This window comes from Colletes gigas, unplaced genomic scaffold, assembly GCF_013123115.1.
Source record: "Colletes gigas isolate AHSC1104 unplaced genomic scaffold, ASM1312311v1 Colletes_gigas_Sc00001, whole genome shotgun sequence".
Classification (NCBI taxonomy): Eukaryota; Metazoa; Arthropoda; class Insecta; order Hymenoptera; family Colletidae; genus Colletes; species Colletes gigas.
The window spans coordinates 10,520,041-10,539,869 of NW_025106630.1; the positions used below are offsets into that span (position 1 = coordinate 10,520,041).

At 47.1% G+C, this 19,829-nt stretch overlaps 1 protein-coding gene across 1 annotated transcript in view; it reads left to right on the top strand.

The window, feature by feature from the left end:
• Positions 1-19,483, top strand: part of LOC122405236 (serine protease inhibitor dipetalogastin) — a 32,366-nt gene extending 12,883 nt beyond the window's left edge. The window contains exons 2-9 of the mRNA XM_043409825.1: positions 16,054-16,170; positions 16,508-16,817; positions 17,738-17,881; positions 17,965-18,135; positions 18,219-18,383; positions 18,550-18,672; positions 18,917-19,093; positions 19,217-19,483. Coding sequence (XP_043265760.1) covers positions 16,054-16,170; positions 16,508-16,817; positions 17,738-17,881; positions 17,965-18,135; positions 18,219-18,383; positions 18,550-18,672; positions 18,917-19,093; positions 19,217-19,448 — 1,439 coding nt within the window. The 3' untranslated portion in view covers positions 19,449-19,483. The remainder of the gene's footprint in view (positions 1-16,053; positions 16,171-16,507; positions 16,818-17,737; positions 17,882-17,964; positions 18,136-18,218; positions 18,384-18,549; positions 18,673-18,916; positions 19,094-19,216) is intronic.
• The last annotated feature ends 346 nt before the right edge of the window (positions 19,484-19,829 follow it).

Below are 19,829 nucleotides of genomic sequence, written 5' to 3' on the forward strand. Positions count from 1 at the left end.
CCTGGCACCTTTTTCCCATTATTAGATTCTCCGGGGGAAACGCGAAGTCGCGGCGAACGACCATCGATCAAAGGAGCCTGCGGGGTTCGAAAGTCAACCTCGAAGAGCTCTGGACCGCAACCTGATCCCTGGATCCGCGGAACTCCTCGATCGATAAACCAGTCGACTGTCCTTTCGGGAACAACACCGTTAGCGTCGCTCGATCCATACGACGCTTGACTTACTTCGCTGACCCGAAGACCCAGTGGACGTGTTCCCGTGAATTTCAAACGATCCCCCCCTCTGGGAACATGTACATCGAACAATGCCACTTTTAAGGCAAATTTAACTAGTTCTTCATCAATGGAACATCTAAATCTTTTAATAATCCATTTACTCTGATACTGTTCTATTTTCTCAGTCATAATTGTCTTTCTATTCTAATAGACACCATTTTCAGAGACTCTATATCGAGAGGTTCTCTTTGCATTTCAAATTCCAAATTAATGTTCAAGTCTTTCGGTACCAAAATGGCGGCAGTGGAGAAACGGACCAAGGAAGCTCAGTTTCCAAAGAGTTACCAAACAATATCGAGTACCAATCTTTTGGACGAAATGATTTGAAATAATTATCGATTGCAGAGATCCTCCGCGAGTTCGCGATGAATTCGATGAGCGTAGATGTTCAGTCCAGCATTACATCGAGTCGATGGTCGTCCGTAACGATATGCGCATAAAAGATTTCGTGTACTCTTGCCCGGTAAAGTACTCGTCGGGTATTTACGCCCGCACCGTAACGATATGCTCGTCACGTTTTTTCTTCGACTTCGAACCATTCACCGCGCTAAAATGCGAAGGCTCCCCGGTTGGCGAACCTTCTCATCGCCATCTTCTTCCTACGGTAGAGTTTTCTGCCCCGTTTTTCATCTTTGTTTCGTCGAAAGTTAAGGAATACGAGCTTTGGGGACCAATTCGATGACGTGCTCGTTAAAAACGATACGTATCGGTTCTCAAGCAATGGAAGTATCAGACAGGTGTCGAATTAAGTAGTCACGGAGAATCTCCATAATACGATACTCCGTTATCCGCTCTATTGTTCGATCAGAAGCCTTACAACCTAGCGATGGTGTATTGTTTGGCAGATCTTTCGTTTCTCGATTATTATCTGTGTCTTTTTCCCATATATTCCATTTGGTAATCTCGTTGGACCCTTTCCACGCAACATTCTTCGTAATAACTTTCTTAAATATTAGTTAAATCAATGTTTTTCTCTCAGACATCTTTAGTTTCAATTCTAACAAACTTTTTATTCAAAAATGAACAAATCTATCCTCCGCCAGGTCTGCATCCTCGTTTAACTTATATTAAACAGAAAAGGATTCAATTTGAACACCGTCGAGATTAAAAGACCGATAGAGTAACGTTTTCAGGCGTTCAACAATAATATTCAAATCGATCCATCGACCTGGAAAGGCGATATGCTATCTCACGCATCTATTGCTTGGATTTTTTTTTTTTATCGCGATTCGACTGTAGCTCCGAAGCAACGGCCACGGTACAATTAATATTCGTTATTCGATTGGTAAAGAATGAAAATTTATCGAGACGAACAGGAGGCGACAGCCGGAGGAGCGAGGGTAGAAATCTTTATTAATGGCCCGCTGACGTTGGCCGGTTACGTCGTCGTTTTATTTCCTGTGGGAATTGTAAACAGGTATCAAACTCGATGTAATTGATACGTATCGACGGTTGCATGTCTCAATAGGTATCAAGCGGGCCGTAATCATTCTACTTGATGGATTGATACAGGGGAATCGGTTCCCGACGTCGGGGTGCGTCGATAGTATCTAAACGCGTCTCGGTTCCGTCGCTAGCGTCCAGTAATTTCTGCATAATCGCGGCCAGAGACCGACGAGACTTTTTCCGAATAATAGATGATGAATGCGGGACTGTCCATAATGATTTATTCGCAAACGTTTACTCGATCGAACCGTTACTCGGACAAACCTTTGTTCGTTCTGCACATTTGCGATAAAAATTGCACGAAGAAGCGTTATATTCTTGAATTTTTAACAATTTGGAAATTAAGAGGTAATCTGAAAATTCTATAGTGACCTCGCTGAGAGAATCTGCATTCTAGAAAACAGTAAACCTCGTCTCTCGTACGTTTAGTAATTATTTGTATGCATTAGTGTCGTTATTCCCGGGTCACGTGCATAAAATAAATGGCTGTTATTAAGAGAATACTATTGACTGTTCCGGTACTCATACAGATGGCAAGGCACGAGGTGGGGATGGATTAACGATCATTAGCGAATAAGAAACACGAATGTGTTATAATAATAACGAGGCACGCAATTATGGAGGTCGGTTGGCCTTGAATTAAAATCCCTGCTCGACTTCCTCATTCCAATTAACTTCCGTAGCTCTCAGTCCTCCGATCATCGCCCTCGTACTAAAAAGCTCGAATTTAGTACGGTAAAATCTCGATCGGAACATCGATTACTCGAGCGTCGATTTATCTACGATCGCCGTACGGTTTAAATATTTGTTATTTAATTAGCAGCTTTCAATCTCCGGAGATATTTCCATCTGTTCGAATTATCCTCGATTCCGGTTGGATTATAGAAAATCGACGATCATCGAGATCGTTTCCAATCGCGTAAGATCGAGACGCCTCGGCATCGGTGACCATTAACGACAGTCGCCTCGTCAACGAAGGCGGATATAGGCGATTTCAATTTACAGGGAACGTCGATGGGAGATTTCTAAACGATCGTAACATGTTCCGTTTCGAAGCGCAACGAAACGAACGAAAGATGACGCGTGATGTTAGCATTCGCAGGGACGTGTTTAGTTTCAGTATTATCGGGACGTGTCTATCCCGGGCTGTCGGTTTCACGCTCCAGTTTTCCGGTTTTCGCGCGTCAAATGATTTCACCGGATTATTATCAGAAGGAAAGGATTAATCGTCGATGCGATGACTCGATTAAGGGAAGCTGAGAAAGAAAATTATTTTCCCGACAGTTCGATCTGTTGATTCTACACTCCCCGTCGTTGAACGTTGTGATCGCGTAACTTGCCATCCGATAAATGGTCGTTCGTCCGCGATAATGATGTTGTTGCCCCACGCGGTGTCCAGTCATCGGGTGATAAATGATCGCGTACGCGGCTACCGCGAAATTAGATTTGCCTACGGACCCGTCGTCCATGTTTTACGCGACGAAGGACCGTGAAACCCTGGCCTAGACTCGTAAGTAGGTATGGAGGTAAGGTCGAGGTCGCTTTCGTGCTCCTTCTTCTCGGTGAACCGCAGAGAGCCGTTGCTGTAAATTAATAGCCGCGTCCGCGGCTGAAAGCTTTCGCTTCTCCTAAGCCAGTATCAATGAAAGATCGGGATCGTCGACTCCGCGACGGGGAGCACCGATTTCGAAACGCCGCGTCTCCACGAAACCGGTCGCGTTCGGTCATAAGCCGCCGCGCGACACGAGAAAACGAGAAAGATTCAGAATTTTTTCTCGCGGTATTCGATCGAGAATACGATCGTTGGCTTTTGTATGCTGTAATACGGATAAAAATCGGTAAGTAGGATCGAGGTCGCTTTCGACGCGCCGGAACCATCGCTAACGAACGACAATGATCAAGGTGATCTCCTGTTTACAGTTATTTGTACACAAATTATGCAATATATACTTTCTTGCTCGATAGACATCCTTTCGATAAAGTTGCCTCGATCGCAAGAGAATAGAACCGTAACCCAAAAAGGTTCCCATTATTACCAAACCAAAATTGAATGTATCGTATGGTCGTTGAACGTGGTAAACGATTTTCTAACAGCCGAGCCGATTGCAACCGAAATATTATATGCAACGGTGCGTGCGAGCGCGTCGACACAGGAAACGAAGCGCGTTAGAAATTATGGAGCTGTAAAATAAACACACCGAGGGGAAAGTAGTCTCCCAGAATTTCTAAAACGAACGGTTAAATTTGTAATTGAGATACGATGACGTCGTGTAGCAAGAGTTCAGATGTTTATTACCCGGCAGCGAGCTCGACGTTAACGATTCCCAGGCTTTAACGGGCACCGTTTCCGACGCAATCTCCATTTAGATTTATTTATATGCAACGTCTCTATCCTACCTTAACAATATTTCGAACTTGTGGTTAAATCCAATTTATATTTTCTTTAAATCCAATCGAACGATTCGAGACCAGAAATCATTACTATTCGTCGTACGAATACCTCTGTGTAAAAGTGAAATTAATTTAATTATTAGGAGGACCACCACCGATCAAAGATTCATAAAAATCTGCAATTTATTTCGTACAATAAATTTACGAAAAATTGCCTGTTACACATTTAGGTTGTACGGTTTTTTTCAAGATTTAGTAATTTTGCGATGCATTATTCATGTCGGGACTGACCATTCGCCTGCTCGTAGGGTAATCGTGCTCGGTGTTTTTCCTTTTAGCGGCAGGAGGTTCCGTTTCACCGATTAATAAATAAATAAACGACCGGGACTCGAAGGCGCAAAAAAGTTCAACGATCGGCTGTGGCGTTACGGCCGAGGGAACGCCGACCTTGGTCGATAATTATCTTTTCTCTGGGACGCGGTGGCGCGTTTCTCCTTAATCACTCAATATTCCGTCCCTCTTACCTCGTTTTACTCTAATTACCTTTAATACGCAATTTCCTTAAACGCTACGTGCGCGTATGATTTACCGTACGCTTCTCACGCCGCCTCCCCCCTCGTCCCCCTTTCCCCACCAAACGCGTCCGCGATTCAATGAAAACTCTGACGAGCATCGCGCGGAGGAAATCTCGAATTACATCCGAAGGTTTATGCTCGAGGTGCTCGCAGGCCAAGCATCCTTATGGGATTCCACGGTTTTTATTGCCCAGAAGACTTCTCCACAACAGCTTCCAAACTTTCTGGAAGCTATCGTAAACTATCTACGATAGCACTCCATTTGTTCCGACCAGCGATCATCGAGTACAGGGAGAATTTATTTCTCACGAAAGTATAAAGATGCATTGGTTTAATTGCAATCATTATGCATTTGTGTCGCTCGGTGGAGGTTAATCAGCGACCTTGTACTCGGTGACGTAAGTAAATCGCTATGAAAACCCACTTAGCGATTTAGTCTGCGAGAGGGTTGCAGAGGGACGGGGTTAAGCACGCCCAAGTTTCTTCGTTAAGACCAATTAAACTCTGCGTTGCGATACAATTGCATTACATCCGCGTAACGACGTAATTAAACCGATGCAAAAACAGAACAAAATCCGCTGTATTCTTGCAAAGGCCGCCACTGAACATCAGACATATGCTTTCGTAAGAAACATAAGTGTTTCTGGTAGATGGCACAAGTTATTTAACGGTCGTCGCTGGTATTAATTAATAACTGTATCGTTCATACAATAGGGGATTTTTTATTCCTTCCCAGCTATTAATACCTCTTTCGATTCACGCTCGGATAGGTGGATCCATTCTCACGGGTCAGTTAAGCAAGATTTCACGTTGATTCCAGCATAATTAACCTCCGAATAGAGCGAAGCATACTAAGCATCGGGCGAAAAGGTTCACCGGACTATTCTAATCGGAATTGTTCGCCCGGACGCGTCGCGATGATCGATCCCGAATTGTTGGGATTTCAGGATGCCTGCTCGTCGCCACGGAATTGCCATTCAACGGAGAGTTTGTGGCGAGAGGTTCGACGAATCCGGTAATAGGCTGCCGAAATTCTCGATCCCCGTCGTCGTCCTTTCTCCCGTTATTCGAAACCACGCGGTCGCGCTCTTTGCGCCGAAAAATTCCATTCGGGTGACGCGCCAGGTCGAACGCCTGCGCCCGCAAGTTGCGCGGACCGTCGCTAAGCTATCACGCGTGCGCGCCAAGTTGCGCCAAAGGCGCATCGTTTGCGCTAGCGGTCCAGTCACGGTGCGCTGACTGGTCCCGGCCAAATATTATTCATTCACGCTTCGAAGCATCGAATAACATTCGGAAGATCCATGACCGCGAGGCGATCGTACCGTAACCGAGGCGTTAACGCAAATTCGAATCTAACTCGAAGCGCGTGTCGGACTTGGCGCCTTGAAATGCAGCCAGGAAACGCGCGAAAAGGAAGATTAAAATTCGAAGGGAAACCACCGTGACGGCGGAAAATGAAGACTAGTTTTTGGGCCCAGATCGAAACACTCTTTTAAGAAAAATGGTTGAAACGATTTTATATAAAAATTATTATCGTAATCAGCTTGAGAGGGTTTTAATAGCTGATGTCGTTCAGTAAATATTCTATTTATTTCTGTATTCCAGCCGTACGAATGTTTTAGTCGCCGTGGGTATTGGATACGAAAAGGTTCCCGTCCATAAATAAACGAACGACGGGGACAAAAGTAAACGCAGGAATAAATGGAACAAACAGCGCCGTGCAAGATCTCTCGTTGCGCTTGAACAAGCATCGCCGGAGCAATTCCTAGCGGACTTGGAGAGATAGAACGAGCGTCGGGCGCGATTCGCTTAGGCACGCGAAACACGGAAAGAAGGGAATCGCACGCGACTCTGTCCACGTCGATTGAAATTTCCGTCGGTCGGCGAGTACGAGACACGCACCTCGGCGATTTTCTGCCCGTCTTCGAAACGAACAGCCCGTACACTTCGGAATTTTCGCGCTGCAAAACAAATTTTATCACATTTACATACTTTTACGCTCCCTTTGAATTCGTAGGCTCACGAAATAGCGCGAAATAGATCGTCTCGAGTTAAATTATAGCTTCAGGAGCAATTATTTTCTATTTGAACGATGAGAACCAGTTTCCTTTAAAATGGGAACGTCTCGTGATTAATAATGGGCACTTCGTTAAAAGATATATAGAAATGTCTTCGATGTAAATATATTTACGTTCCTACCTAATATTATAAAATGATTGGTGGACCTTGTGAAAATACCTGCACCGTGGAATTCGCAAAAAAGGAAATGCCCGTATCCGCGCGCGCAATAATTTACATCAAAAGTCTACATTTTGTAATTGCTTACCATAAATAACTTGCAATCTTTTCGCTTTCGTTTCCGAGCCACTGCGTTCTGACGCGGAATCTCTTAAAATGTGCAACGTTTCCCGTGTGGTTTCTTCATTTTTTACGGACACATGCCCCCGCGCCGTAACGGTATCCGAGATTATCGATAACGCACGAATTAAATCATTTTCGTTTCCCGCGAGAGGATTTTCTGGTTTGGATTTCTTGAAATTGTCTGCGCCGTTTGTGCACCGCCCCCGGGGGCTCCTTTAGAAAGCCTGTTCAATCTGGTAGAAGTGCAGAATTTATGATTTCTGAGCCGTGCAGTAACAATTTATGGACGGAAGCCACCACGTTGCACCCGGGAACAGCGTTTAACATAAAATAGAACCGCTCGTCTGCGGTATAATTATCAAACGCGTTTGCATTAATTTCATATTCCCTCGCAATGCAAATCGACTGATTAAACCCTCGATATCCGCGTCCAAAAACCTCATTAACTGAAACTCACAACATGTTGCAAAAATCGATTACAATCATTTGCAACGCGTTAAATGTCTCGACGATCTATTTGTACAATGTCCAGTGCCTGGCTCGAAACAATTTCCGGACACAAAATCGATGGATTCCGTGACGTTCTCCGGATCGGCGATCCGTCACGCTGCGTGGCGTGGATCGAGAGGAGAACGATCGCGACGAAAAAACGCGTCGAAGAACGGGGAAGAAAAAAGAAGGAGGAAGGCGACGCGCGATGGCGTGTGCACGTTCCTCGTACGCGTCGATCGATCGGAAAGGTTTCTCCGATCTAACGGATCGAGAGCCACCGGTTCGAGCGCGCGCGCCCGTCGATGCTCGCGGGAGATCGAGCGATCTGGGAGGTAGTTTTTTCGCCCCAGTACTCCACTTACCAGCACGCCACTTAAACCGAACGGCGACGATTTATGGAACGCGACTCGTTTGTCGTGCTCGTTCGCGATCAATGCGACACACATACCGTCGTTTTTTGTCGATCGCCAGGGCCACGCGCCCAGCCGTGATCCTTCGTGTCTCCGAGACTCTCGACGGTTAACGTTACTTCGATAACGCGTTTTTTCCCCCCCTCCTCCTCGTGGAAGACCACGATCGTGAACTTCCGCGGTCGATATCCGCGCGATACCGGTTAATAAAGTATCGCTCTGTATCAGTGGTCGCCGTTCGACCGTCGAGATCCAAACGGATAGAGAAAACCGAAGTCGTTTAAAAATTGTTCTATCTCAAAATTACGATAAGATCCATCGTCTCGATTCGTTGTGAGAAGCGGCTGGATATTACGGGGATTGGAAAAAATGTATAAGTAGTCGAGTCAGGGCCGAGCGGATAACAGTGGCTGGAATTCGAAGGACGGCGTCGTTTTGCGGTCGTTCGATAAAACGGACACACGTTTCGCATTAAAATCGCGGGACAATCTCGTTGGCGAGATCGGGTCTTAATGCGTCACCCGTCTGTCGCCGTTTATCTGCCTTTACACACTGTCCCGATCGTAGATACGAGCGTTATCAAAACATACTATTCCGGGCTGCAAACCGACTGATTGCAGCTCGGTCGACCGTTGCTAATCAAAACTGGTTCCGCGTGTGACACCGCGCGGCGCCGTTCGAGAGGAAGATCGCGGGGTTCGTTCGACGAGATTTCGAACGAAACAATGCTCATAAATGCTAATCACGCGGTAACGGTTCGGAGGCAATCTTGCCTAACTGTACACGCGACGACTTCGCGTTTTCGTTCGCCGACAAAGAGGCTAATTAAATCCTGAATTTGCGATCTCGAAACGAGCGTGAACAGTTTCTAGGTATATTTAGACTGTGGCCACTGGGGGGGGGAAAGAAAATTACATTTTCATGTGCACCGATACTTGGAACCAAGATCGCTCGAGTCTTTCATTTTGAATTGATCCAACTATTGTTATATTGAGAATGCAGGAACGTTGAATATTCGTTAAAATTCTTTGTTCCATCGATTGGTTCAGAGAAAATGCAGATGATAAATCGCACGTATATCCCAGCGCGTCATCCTCGTTTCTCCTGCATCGCTGTTAAGCCGCTTCTTTACGACGTTATCCGAACAATAGCGGCGGAAGAAACGAGATCGTTTCGCGGAGATACGAAAGTGGCGACAATAAACGTCCTCTCGAATCCGAGATTCTTTCGTACGGGAACGCGCTCGAACAAAGTCGCAGAAATGGCTATGCTCCAAAGGTAGAAACAACGTCTAAAATTGCAATCGTTTAATTTTGACCAAAAGGAGGGCAAACGATCTTGAGTATTATTCCTTAAAATTGCTTCTAAGGACGCGTAGAGACACGCCACGAGAGAATTTTTAGCATCGTCCTTCGCGTGGCTGACGAACCGTACGGAGATGGAGCCGAAAAATAGAGGATCGAGTTTAATTATCGCGGCTCGCGTGCACCATAACAGAAATAAAGGCTCGTTAATGCAACGCAACGCGGACGTGTTACGGGACAATGCTATGAGGAAGACGAGATCGTTTCACGGTGATAAAGAGGCTTGGCCGCGCTGGGAAGATCGACCGTGGCAACGTTAGCGGAGGCTGCACGAGAACCCCGGGAGCCGTGATCAGGCTGAAACCACGAGTGCACGAACGACCTTACCGCGATTTTGACGCTATCGATTGCGAATGATTTACGCTGCCCTCGCTCACGCCCTGCTCGAGATACCGCCACACGCGATCATACGCGGCGCTGCATCGTTGCCCCGGAATTAATGGATTACTCTCGTTACGAATGGACGCGCTTCTGCCCCGCCTTTTCAACCTTCCCTCCATGATGATGCACCCGGCAACTCGATCGTGGATACGCTGGATTCAAAGTGATCTTACGCGGATTGGTCCTCAGAGTCAGAGTCTCGCCAAAGGAGAAATATCACTTTTTCGTTTCTTTAACACGTTGACTGCCAGACCAAACCCCGAAAATTAAAAGGAAAATTAAATTTTGTTTTCAGACAATTGGAAACTAGCATACCAAGAATTTGTCATGGAATTTATTTTCACAGACTCGTTAAAATTCAAGGGCCCTACCTAGCTCTATTTTCTTTTACATCTAATCTTGGGAATTAATTTTTTTAACTCCTTGGTGAAAAATCGTGTCACCCATATCTGGGCGACGTGGCAGTCAATGTGTTAATAAATTCACGATCTCCATTCATTCTATCTAATACGTTCAATGTAGGGAACCTTCGAAATAGACAATACAAATGCAACAATATCAAGAATCGTTAACTCGAAGCTCCCATTTGCTTCTCCACACTTATTTGCCAGATTTGACACCAAATAAGTTTATATAACCATCAAACGAACCAATAGAGATCATAATAGACAGCTATTAGAATTCGAAGTAGATTTTTTTTAAAAACGAGCATAGTTTGAAACCGGAGATTTTCCAGGAACGACCCCTCGCGATACGAAGTAGGAAGGAGTTCCACGGGCGAGGGACATCCTGGGAGCCTAAGAAACGTGACGCGTCGTGCGCGCCCTGGCCAGAGATAACCGATCGCTGGCGTGCGGTACAATTTGTCAACCCGCCGGAACGTATCGTCCCCGGCCACGGAATTCATAAGAACGCGCTCTTGGAGCCAGGCTACACCCGCGATTCCGGTGCTCGAGGAGCTCGGTGTCGCGCACGCGCTCCACGGTAAATCGCATGCGTCCCGTGCAATCGTTTGCATCTGCATGCCGCGCGAGCGTAATACTCGCCGGACGTTCCACCGTTAATTAAGTCGGACACGAGTCTCGCTTGTCCGCGGCGTTTCTCGTTTCTCGCGACGCGATGAATCCTCGCCGGGTATCTCGTTTCCAGGGGACCGAGCTTTTTCCTAGCCGGTTCGCGCGTGTCGGTTTAATTGACACCATAGGGTTACCCTTTGACTACGAACGACGCCGTACCCTGTACCATTTATCACCCACTACCTAGCCCAGACCTAGGCCAGGGCTAGTTCAATGTCTACACGATAGAATGTTCTATTTAGAGCTCGTCTAGGTCTGAGTTAGGAGGCCTGGGTAGTCGAAGGTCCACGGTTGAACCCTCTGTGGCTACGAATACAGAGTACAGAAGGTTCTATTTAGCTCGTATAAGCCAGAGAATAGTGGAAGGTCCATGGTTAGTCCTTTGACTATGAATATCGTCTATAGAATGCTCTGTTTAAAGCTCGACTACATCAAACCTAGCCTAGACTAGTTGTCCTCAGCGCCTAACTCAGACCTAAGGGTAGTGTTGCTGTTTGCTATACGAAGAATGGAATGGTCAGTTGAGGAGCGTACATATAGGAACAGCACTTGCGAGAGAGACAAGAGCATAGCCCTCTAGCGGCACACTCGTGAGGATCCCTGTATCGCAACCGGAAAGAGTTAGCTTTTTGCTAGGCGAGAATCGAAGTTTTTTGTGCCTCCCAATCAGAGGGCAAGTAGATATAGCCAAAAAAGTCTGCGGTCGTCGGGCACAACCGCCGTGAAAACGTGATAATCTTGGTCGTTGGATAAGCAAGCGATCATCGACGCTAACCACCGTGCTCGAATGGACATTTTCTCTGTGGCCCGGCGAGTCAGCCACCGTGCTGCAAAGAGTTAATTATCTTTCCCTCGAATCGAACGCTCTGTCACTGCGTGCCGTGTGCGCCGCGAACCGCAACATCCATCCAGTCCATCTAACCCAGGCCCGTTTTTCTGCCCGTGTCTCCGGGAATAGCAACCCGGCGAAACAAGAACAAAAGCCCCGTCCGGCACATTGTTCGTTTTATTTACGAGCCGCGGCTTTATTCGTATCAAATCGTTCCGGTTCGTTAAACAGATCCTTATTTCATGTTTCGGGCGGGGAGGAAGGACGATGGCGGAGGTGTAGATCCGTCGTTGGTCGTTCTCCGAGCCGGGTACGGTTGTTGTTCGAAAGAAAGTCTGTGGACCTTGTCGCTTGTCATCCGACATGACAGCGAAAATCACATTACAGATATTTCATTTTTCCGCGGTGGTTCGATAAAAAGGGAACGGTACCGTTAAAATATTCTCGTACCGACCGTGGCTGGCAGGAACTCCAGCATCGGGGCGAATAAAAGACGATGGAATTCCTCTCGTTATAAAAAATACCAAAGTCATAGAGCCCCATTGTTCAGAATGCCAGGCACTTGTTCGCCGGGCTCAAACTAGCTTCGTCTTTTCATATTCCTGGTGCAGTTTGCATTCCTCCGATTCCTCCGTCACGATCTCCGTGATCGTAATTACAATACGCGGATGCAATTTTGAATAAATCTGACACAATGTTCCTAGGAACATAACGAATTTCGTAATTATGAGATAGAAATTACGTCGTTCTTAAGCAGAATTTAATACGAGTCTATTACGCGCTAGATATTGACACAGACGTTCCATTTTATTTCTTTACGCGGCCGACAATGCAGTCTTGATACCTGTTAATTGCGCTCGCGAGGTTGGAATTCTATTTAACTCTCCTCTAAGCTTTTCTAATCGCTCACTGGTATCTTGTCGGTTGTATCAGCGAATCCTTCGGATTCCTCCGCCCGATTGCAGCAGACTTAACGATCCCTCGTAGAAAAACTCCTACGGAGAATATAACGCAAATTTCTCGCGTTATACGACGCCGTATACGCGACCGTGACAACCATAATACTCTACAGACTCGTCCAAGACGGAAAGCTGCACCCTATCAAGATCGAGAGTCGCTCTAGAGGGGTTGAGTTTTGAACAAAGTTCCTAGAAAACGAAGGTCCCCGTCGCGTGGATCTCGAAACGGACCTGGTAACTGGTTTTGTGGTCAGCCAGGGATGAACAACATGAAAAAAATGAGCAACACGTAAGCTACGGGTTGTTCCGCGAGCCGGACGTCGGTTCGCCAAGTGGACTTGTCAACGGGCGACAGAAGGAGGTGTCCGTCACTCCCACGAGCGCGATTAAGTGAATCAATTATGCCAATAAGGTACCACGTCTGGCCGGAGGGGGGCGATTGGCGAACAATGCTGATCGAATTATAACCCCGTAGATATGACGCGCGCGCGATCCAGCGCGTGCATGCATGCTCGCGATGCACAATGGATGCACGCCACTTCCAGAGAGAGAAAACGGTACGGTGATAAGCTACGCGACAAAGAGAGAGAGAGAGATACGGAGAGAAATATGCGGGTCGGTGAACTACGGGAAGGATGCTGCTCCTTGGATTTTTCGCCACGAAACCGGAGACGAGGACACCCGGGACACCGTGATCTCGAAGATCGATAACGAGGAGCAATTTATTCTTTTATTTTATCTTTTAAGGGATACCCCGAGGGGGCTGGGAGAAACAGTCGCGAAATTGCCGGGAAATTAGTAGGTTGAAACGAGGACTCTCGACGCTCGGAGGGATCCACAGTGAAAATGAAATTAGTTTCCACCCTTGTTCTCATCTTGAGAATTAATTTTTCCAAGATCCTTAGTGGAAAATCTACTCATATGTCAAAGAGTAGATAGATTTTTATGAACGAATTGGGATCGAGATAGATTACATCTTACTGTTGGTACGGAAGTTCCGATATGCAACAAAATGGCTACTTGCTCCGCGAAATTAGTAGGTTGAAAGGAGGACTCTCGACGCTCGAAGGGATCCACAGTGAAAATGAAATTAGTTTCCACCCCTTATTCTCGTCTTGAGAATTAATTTTTCCAAGATCCTTAGTGGAAAATCTACTCATATGTCAAAGAGTAGATAGATTTTTATGAACGAATTGGGATCGAGAAAGATTATATCTTACTGTTGGTACGAAGTTCCGATACGCAACAAAATGGCTACTTGCCTCGCGAGATAAAACGATACGCATTGTAATACTGGGGGGGGGGAGGGAAAGGGGACGCATTCTTCGCTGGCGCGCATCTCTCAAAGCGCGCCGCGAACATCGCCGCTATTACAGTCTTTTTCCGCGTAATAATCGAGAGAGTCGGACCTCTCCTTCCTGCATCTTCGCGGGGAGCCAGGACGCTAACAACCGAACACGGGGAGAGATAAGCGTCGGTCGGGTCTACGAGCGTCCGTAATTACGCCGATTACGATTTATCGATAGCCGGGTATCGACCGACACGACCGCGGCCGCGTTGTTACGTGCGTACGGCGACGATATCTAAATTGAATTTCCGGTCGAGCGCGGAACCACCCCCTCGCGGTCCGTAGATCGCGTCGAGGGGCTGATCTGCTTTTAAATTGAACAAAAATCGATATCTCCGAGTGGATCGTTTGCAACAACGAGAAGACCTCGACACTCGATGCAAGTTACAAAATTGTATAAAGGAATACGTAACTGACCCGTAATCGTAGCGGGTGGTTTACACTTTGCAAATTCGAGGGCAGATCGAGCACGAAGATTTGTACGGGATCGTTGGTCGAAACCGGACGTAACGTTGGATTTTTCGAGATCGCGGAAAAGCAATAAAACCGTTTACGAGCGGAGAATTTATTTTCGACCGCCGCGTCCTTCATCCTTCCTCCCGTTTCGAGCAGTCCCGATCCAACGTGTACCATTTTGCCAATCATTTCACATTCGCCTCGTCTTATTAAAACATTTAATTACCGTGTTATTCGGTGCACGATATACGAGCGTTATAATTCTCGAGCGGATAAGGGCGCGATCGTTTAAAACGCGCGAAATTTATCGGCGAGGATGTTCCGTGCGTCCTTCGATTAGTCGCGTGATCAAGTCCCGGTTAAATTATTTCCTCGACGGTTTCGCGGCGGCGTACGCCGTATCGCGAACCGCGCCTCGTGGTTATCTTTAACTGTACCCCTCGATTTTATAATTTGTTACATATTATGCGGAGCCGGGCGCAGAACGACCGTAGTAAATCCCGTGTGCTGTTGACCCGACGATCGCTGGACCGAGACCAACCGAGCGGACCCGCGGCCGTAGATATACGCGAGGAGGGTCAGCAGGAAGCAATTAAAGTTTCGACAGAATCTCTCGGTTTAACGTTACATCCTCGCGGGGGGAGAGAAAAAAAGAAACAAACTCGCGACTACGATTTCGAGACAGATATTCCAAGCGATGGATCAAGGATCCTGCAAGCTTTTAGATTTAAAACAGAATGGAACTGTAGATCGACCTGCACAGGGGACAAATTCTATTTAAAATATGGATTTTTGTGTTACGATGTAACGAAAAGCATTTACAAATAACGTTATGCAACCTGGATTGTGCGATAGTTCTCGATATTAATTGCACTTTCCTTTTAGCTACGATTTTTCATCCACGCTACCGTGCAATTGATCGATCGCGTATACGTGGAATTTTCTACGGTCCGTGGTTCCATTTCATCTGGCGAAATTTGAAATGAAATGGCGCAATCGTGGTTCGGCAATATCGGTTGCATCACCGATCTATAATATAATACAATATCAAAGTAACGTTACAATCGAAAAGAATCCATGATTGAATGGAAAATGTCGGGAAGATATGCTTGGTAATAATTAGTCATCGATATTGGTACAGTTACGATGAAAATGGGTTGAAGATCAAAAGGAATGACCAACAGAGAACGTCGTGTGCATAGATTGACACGAGTGCGTTTCGTTGTTCAATCTAGCGTAACGAGATAACGCGTGGACGTCGCAACGAAGAACCACGTAAATCGTAAAACGAAATAACGTGTACTGTTACTTCAGCTTATTACGAGCCAACGAGGCTAAACCGTCAGCCTAGCATCAGCGTAATGACATTATTTTAATGACGGACCAAACACGCGCACGCAATTGCCACTGAAACAAAGATCCTCGATGCACGCGTTCACCGTCCAACCGAGAGTCTTGCTTTCAAGACGTTGTTTATGGAATTAAATCTACCTGGTCCAATTTCTACCACGAATTGCAACCCACCCGGTGTGTCTGTTGGACGTAAACCAAAGTGGTTTGAAGCTTCATTTGGTTCAGCCACGGTCTAGAACGGCCACGGGGTCTACTTTTACCAATTCGATGAAGAAATGACTTTCGACACCTTTAAGAGGAACAAACGATGCTAATAAATCTCGTTTTTTGTTTGCAGATTTCGTAACCGGCGCCTGTCCCCGAATATGCCCGCCGAGCGGAGAGCCGGTGTGCGGTAGCGACGGAGTGATCTACGCGTCGCAGTGCGAAATGCGGAAGAAGATGTGTGGAAAGGGTGAGCCGTCTGTTTCCAACCGTAATAATTAGAATTACCAGGTAAACCCGAGAGGTGCAACCGTCGGTCGATTATACAGTTGCTTAACAACGTCCGTCGGGAGTAACGCATCGCGAGGCCGCTTATCGGGGGACGTACGCGTTTCGTTTCCTCGTTTCGAACGCACGAACGAGCCTTAAAATCCGTACTCGAGGCGCGGTCGTTAATGATAATCTATTAGCGTCGAGCGTTGCTTGGTTTTGCCTTGTCTCGGGTTCATCGGGACGGCATCGAAACTCACCGACATCTGGGGGGGGACCGGGCACCAGTAATTATCGGTGCTTAACAAATTGCATAGGCGTGACCGTGGCTACGGAGAAGACCGCCTGCCTGAGGTCATCCGGTAGCAAGTGCGAGCATCGTTGCTCCGGCGATCAGGATCCGGTATGCGGCACCGACGGTCGCACGTATCTCAACAAGTGCATGCTGAGGGTCGAGGTATGCAGAGTGGGCATCGAGCTGTCCCACCTGGGTCCCTGCAACAACATATCCGCGCACAGGGAGAACTGCCCCGTCTCCTGCGAGTTCGCGCCCCTCGACGGACCGATCTGCGGTAGCGACGGGAACGTCTACAAGTCCACGTGCCAAATGAAACTTCTCACCTGCGGGTATGTATCCCTAACCGGTGTTATCTCAATTTTCAATCGATCGAGCTAAATTTCTGTTTAAACGACCCTTCGTTAATATCTGAACCCTTAAATATTTCAGCAAAAGAAAAAAATTTTCAAATCGTTCCAGAAAAATTATTTTCGGTCGCGGGGGTCGATTACAATCATTTTTCGTTAATAGACATACCCTCGAAATCCTACCCAGTTTCCAGAAAAAAATTCGAGAAGGTGTGAAATTTTACGACGAAAAATAAAGTTTCAAATCGTTTGGGAAAAATTATTTTCAGCTGCGAGGGTCCATTGCAATCACTTTTGATGAATAGAGTTACCCCCGAAATCCTACCCATTTTCGAGAAAAAAATTCGAGTAGTTGCTGAGATTCGATTCTAATAACTTTTTAACAACCAACCTGACCACCTGCCATTTTTAATTTTGGAATCAGTGGCCTCAAAAGCCATTATATAGAGACTTAAATACACACTTGAAAGCTCCTAATTTTGCCCAATTTGTACGAATTCTACGAACAAGAAACGCATCATTTGTGGGGTAACATTAGCGACTACGTAAAATTTACAAAATCGTGGTCCTACCCTTAGGGACGAGGTATCAATCAAAATTAAAGGGTCTGTCGGTCCTTCGACTAACGAAGGGCCGAAAGGATACACCGTAGCCTCTCTTCTTACAATTCTTGGAACTCGAACCGGTCAAATGAGTTTTTAATTGCATAGCTAGCGGTCACTCCAGGCGACAGTCGCCCCAAAGAAACATTAAACAATAGCAGATTGATGGAAGAGGCACTACCGTATACAGGGTGTTCCATTTAAAACAATCTAACCTCTAGAAGACAAAATTTACTCTATCCCGTGCAACGTTAATATCATCCCCCGAGTCTTAACATATCTGCAACGATCTGACCGTAGACAAGGTGTGGTGCGTACGAACAAAAAGCACTGCCAGACCACCAGACACTGTCGCGAATCTTGTTGGCGCGGTGCCAAGCCAGCGTGCGGCAGCGACGGGATCCTCTACTCGAACACCTGCAAAATGCGAGCGAAGAATTGCGGGTAAGTAGCGGCCGCGGATCCTCGAGGATCGTCCGGTTTTCCCCGCGACACGCGATACTCATTCCCGACGATCGATCGTTTAGCAAGCACGTGTTCGAGGTGCCGATGTCGTTCTGCGTGTCCCGCGAGCGGACGTCGGGCAGCCAGCTGAACGCCTGCCCGCTGGACTGCAAAAACGAGCCGGACACGGTCATCTGCGGATCGGACGGGAACATCTACAGGAACGAGTGCGAGATGCAGATGCTCAACTGCGGGTACGTAGCGCGTAAATTCAAATACCGTTCATTCGGGGGTGTGATTCTATGGGGAAGAGATTCATTTTGTCGTCAATTTCTAGGCAAGCTAGGCGAAAGGTGACGGTGGTGGACTTCGAGAAGTGTCGACCGCGTTTGACCAAATGCATGAAGCAACAACAGAGGTGCGGGAACGACGTGGACCCAGTTTGCGGCAGCGACGCGAACGCGTACCCGAATCAGTGTCACCTGAACGTGGCCGTGTGCCTGTAAGTGCATTCTAGAGGAGACTTCATTTGTAATTAGAAAACCAGGACTTCCGGGACCTTTGCGTTATTTCTACTAAATGGGGGACGATGTTTCAGAGATTGACTTGCATAGACATAATAAATAGTCGTTTTATATAGATGGGTTTTCGACACGGTAATGTTTCAGAAAGGGCATCCAATTGGCTCACGTCGGCGAGTGCACGACCTTGAAGGAGACCGAACACTGCCCCGAAGACTGCAGCGAGGTGCCCGAGGAACCAGTTTGTGGAAGCGACGGGAACGTTTACCGGTGATTAAGAGCGTTATTTGGATTCCAGGACCGTCCAGCGGCCGTAGAGTTTTAAGAGCGCGTGAATCACGAACGGTCGTTAGAAGCGATTGACCTTCGGAGTCGTCGTTTAAAAGACCCCCTCCGGGTCCCGTGGTTGCGTTCCCCAGGGCGTTCTAGAACTCTGCGGCGACGTTGGACGCGTCCCGCGGACAGATTTGCGTTCGCGAACGGGTGATCGAGCAGTGTGCTTGTTTGCGTTTAGGTCCCTTTGCCATCTGCGGCGCGAGACATGCGGTCAGAGGGTGGTTCAAGTTCCAGCGCAACATTGTCGTACCACCGCGCTTTGCAACCAGATCTGCAGCGGGGAGCGCCAGTTTGTTTGCGGTTCCGACAACAAGCTCTATCGCAACGAGTGCGAGATGAAGAGGGACAATTGCGGGTGAGCGAACGACAGTGTTCAAACACTGGCTATTTGCGATTATTAGGATGGTTGAATAATCGACAACTCGGTTACGCGAGGGAATGATCGATTAAATCTTGGTTTGTTTGATTTGCCCCGTAGGAAGCACGTGTACGTGGTACCGATGAAGAGATGCGTCCAAGGCTTTCTGTTCCGCGGTTGCCAGAAGATCTGCCCGCCCTATTACGACCCTGTCTGCGGCACTGACGGAATGACCTACAGCAACGAGTGCTTCCTGGAGATCGAGAACTGCCGCAGTCGAAGCCTAGTTACGAAGAAGTACCACGGCGTGTGCGGCCAACCGACGGAGGAGCCTAAGAATTACTTGTACTAAATCGATGGATTTCTAATTGTGTCGAAATCTATGTCTTTCGAACCGTTGACGATTTCAAGACGACTCGGGAATATATTTCAGAGAAACGAACGTAGAAAATCGATCGACTTCCCCGTTCGTCTTGAAACGAAATTCGATGAATCTCGCGAACCACCGCGGAATTTCACTAGCAAACCGTCTTATCCGAGATGAAATTTTATCGAGGAACGAGCATCTCGGGGCATGATGCCCGTTGATCGACCGCGTAGAAGATAGATCGTTTGTCTCCACGATCGACCGCGTTGCGACCGTAGTCGATTTGTCGACGAATTTCTCGCACGGACCGTCCCCCGTTCGATCATCGATCGGACCCATGTGACCGTAGTTAACAGACTGAAGCCA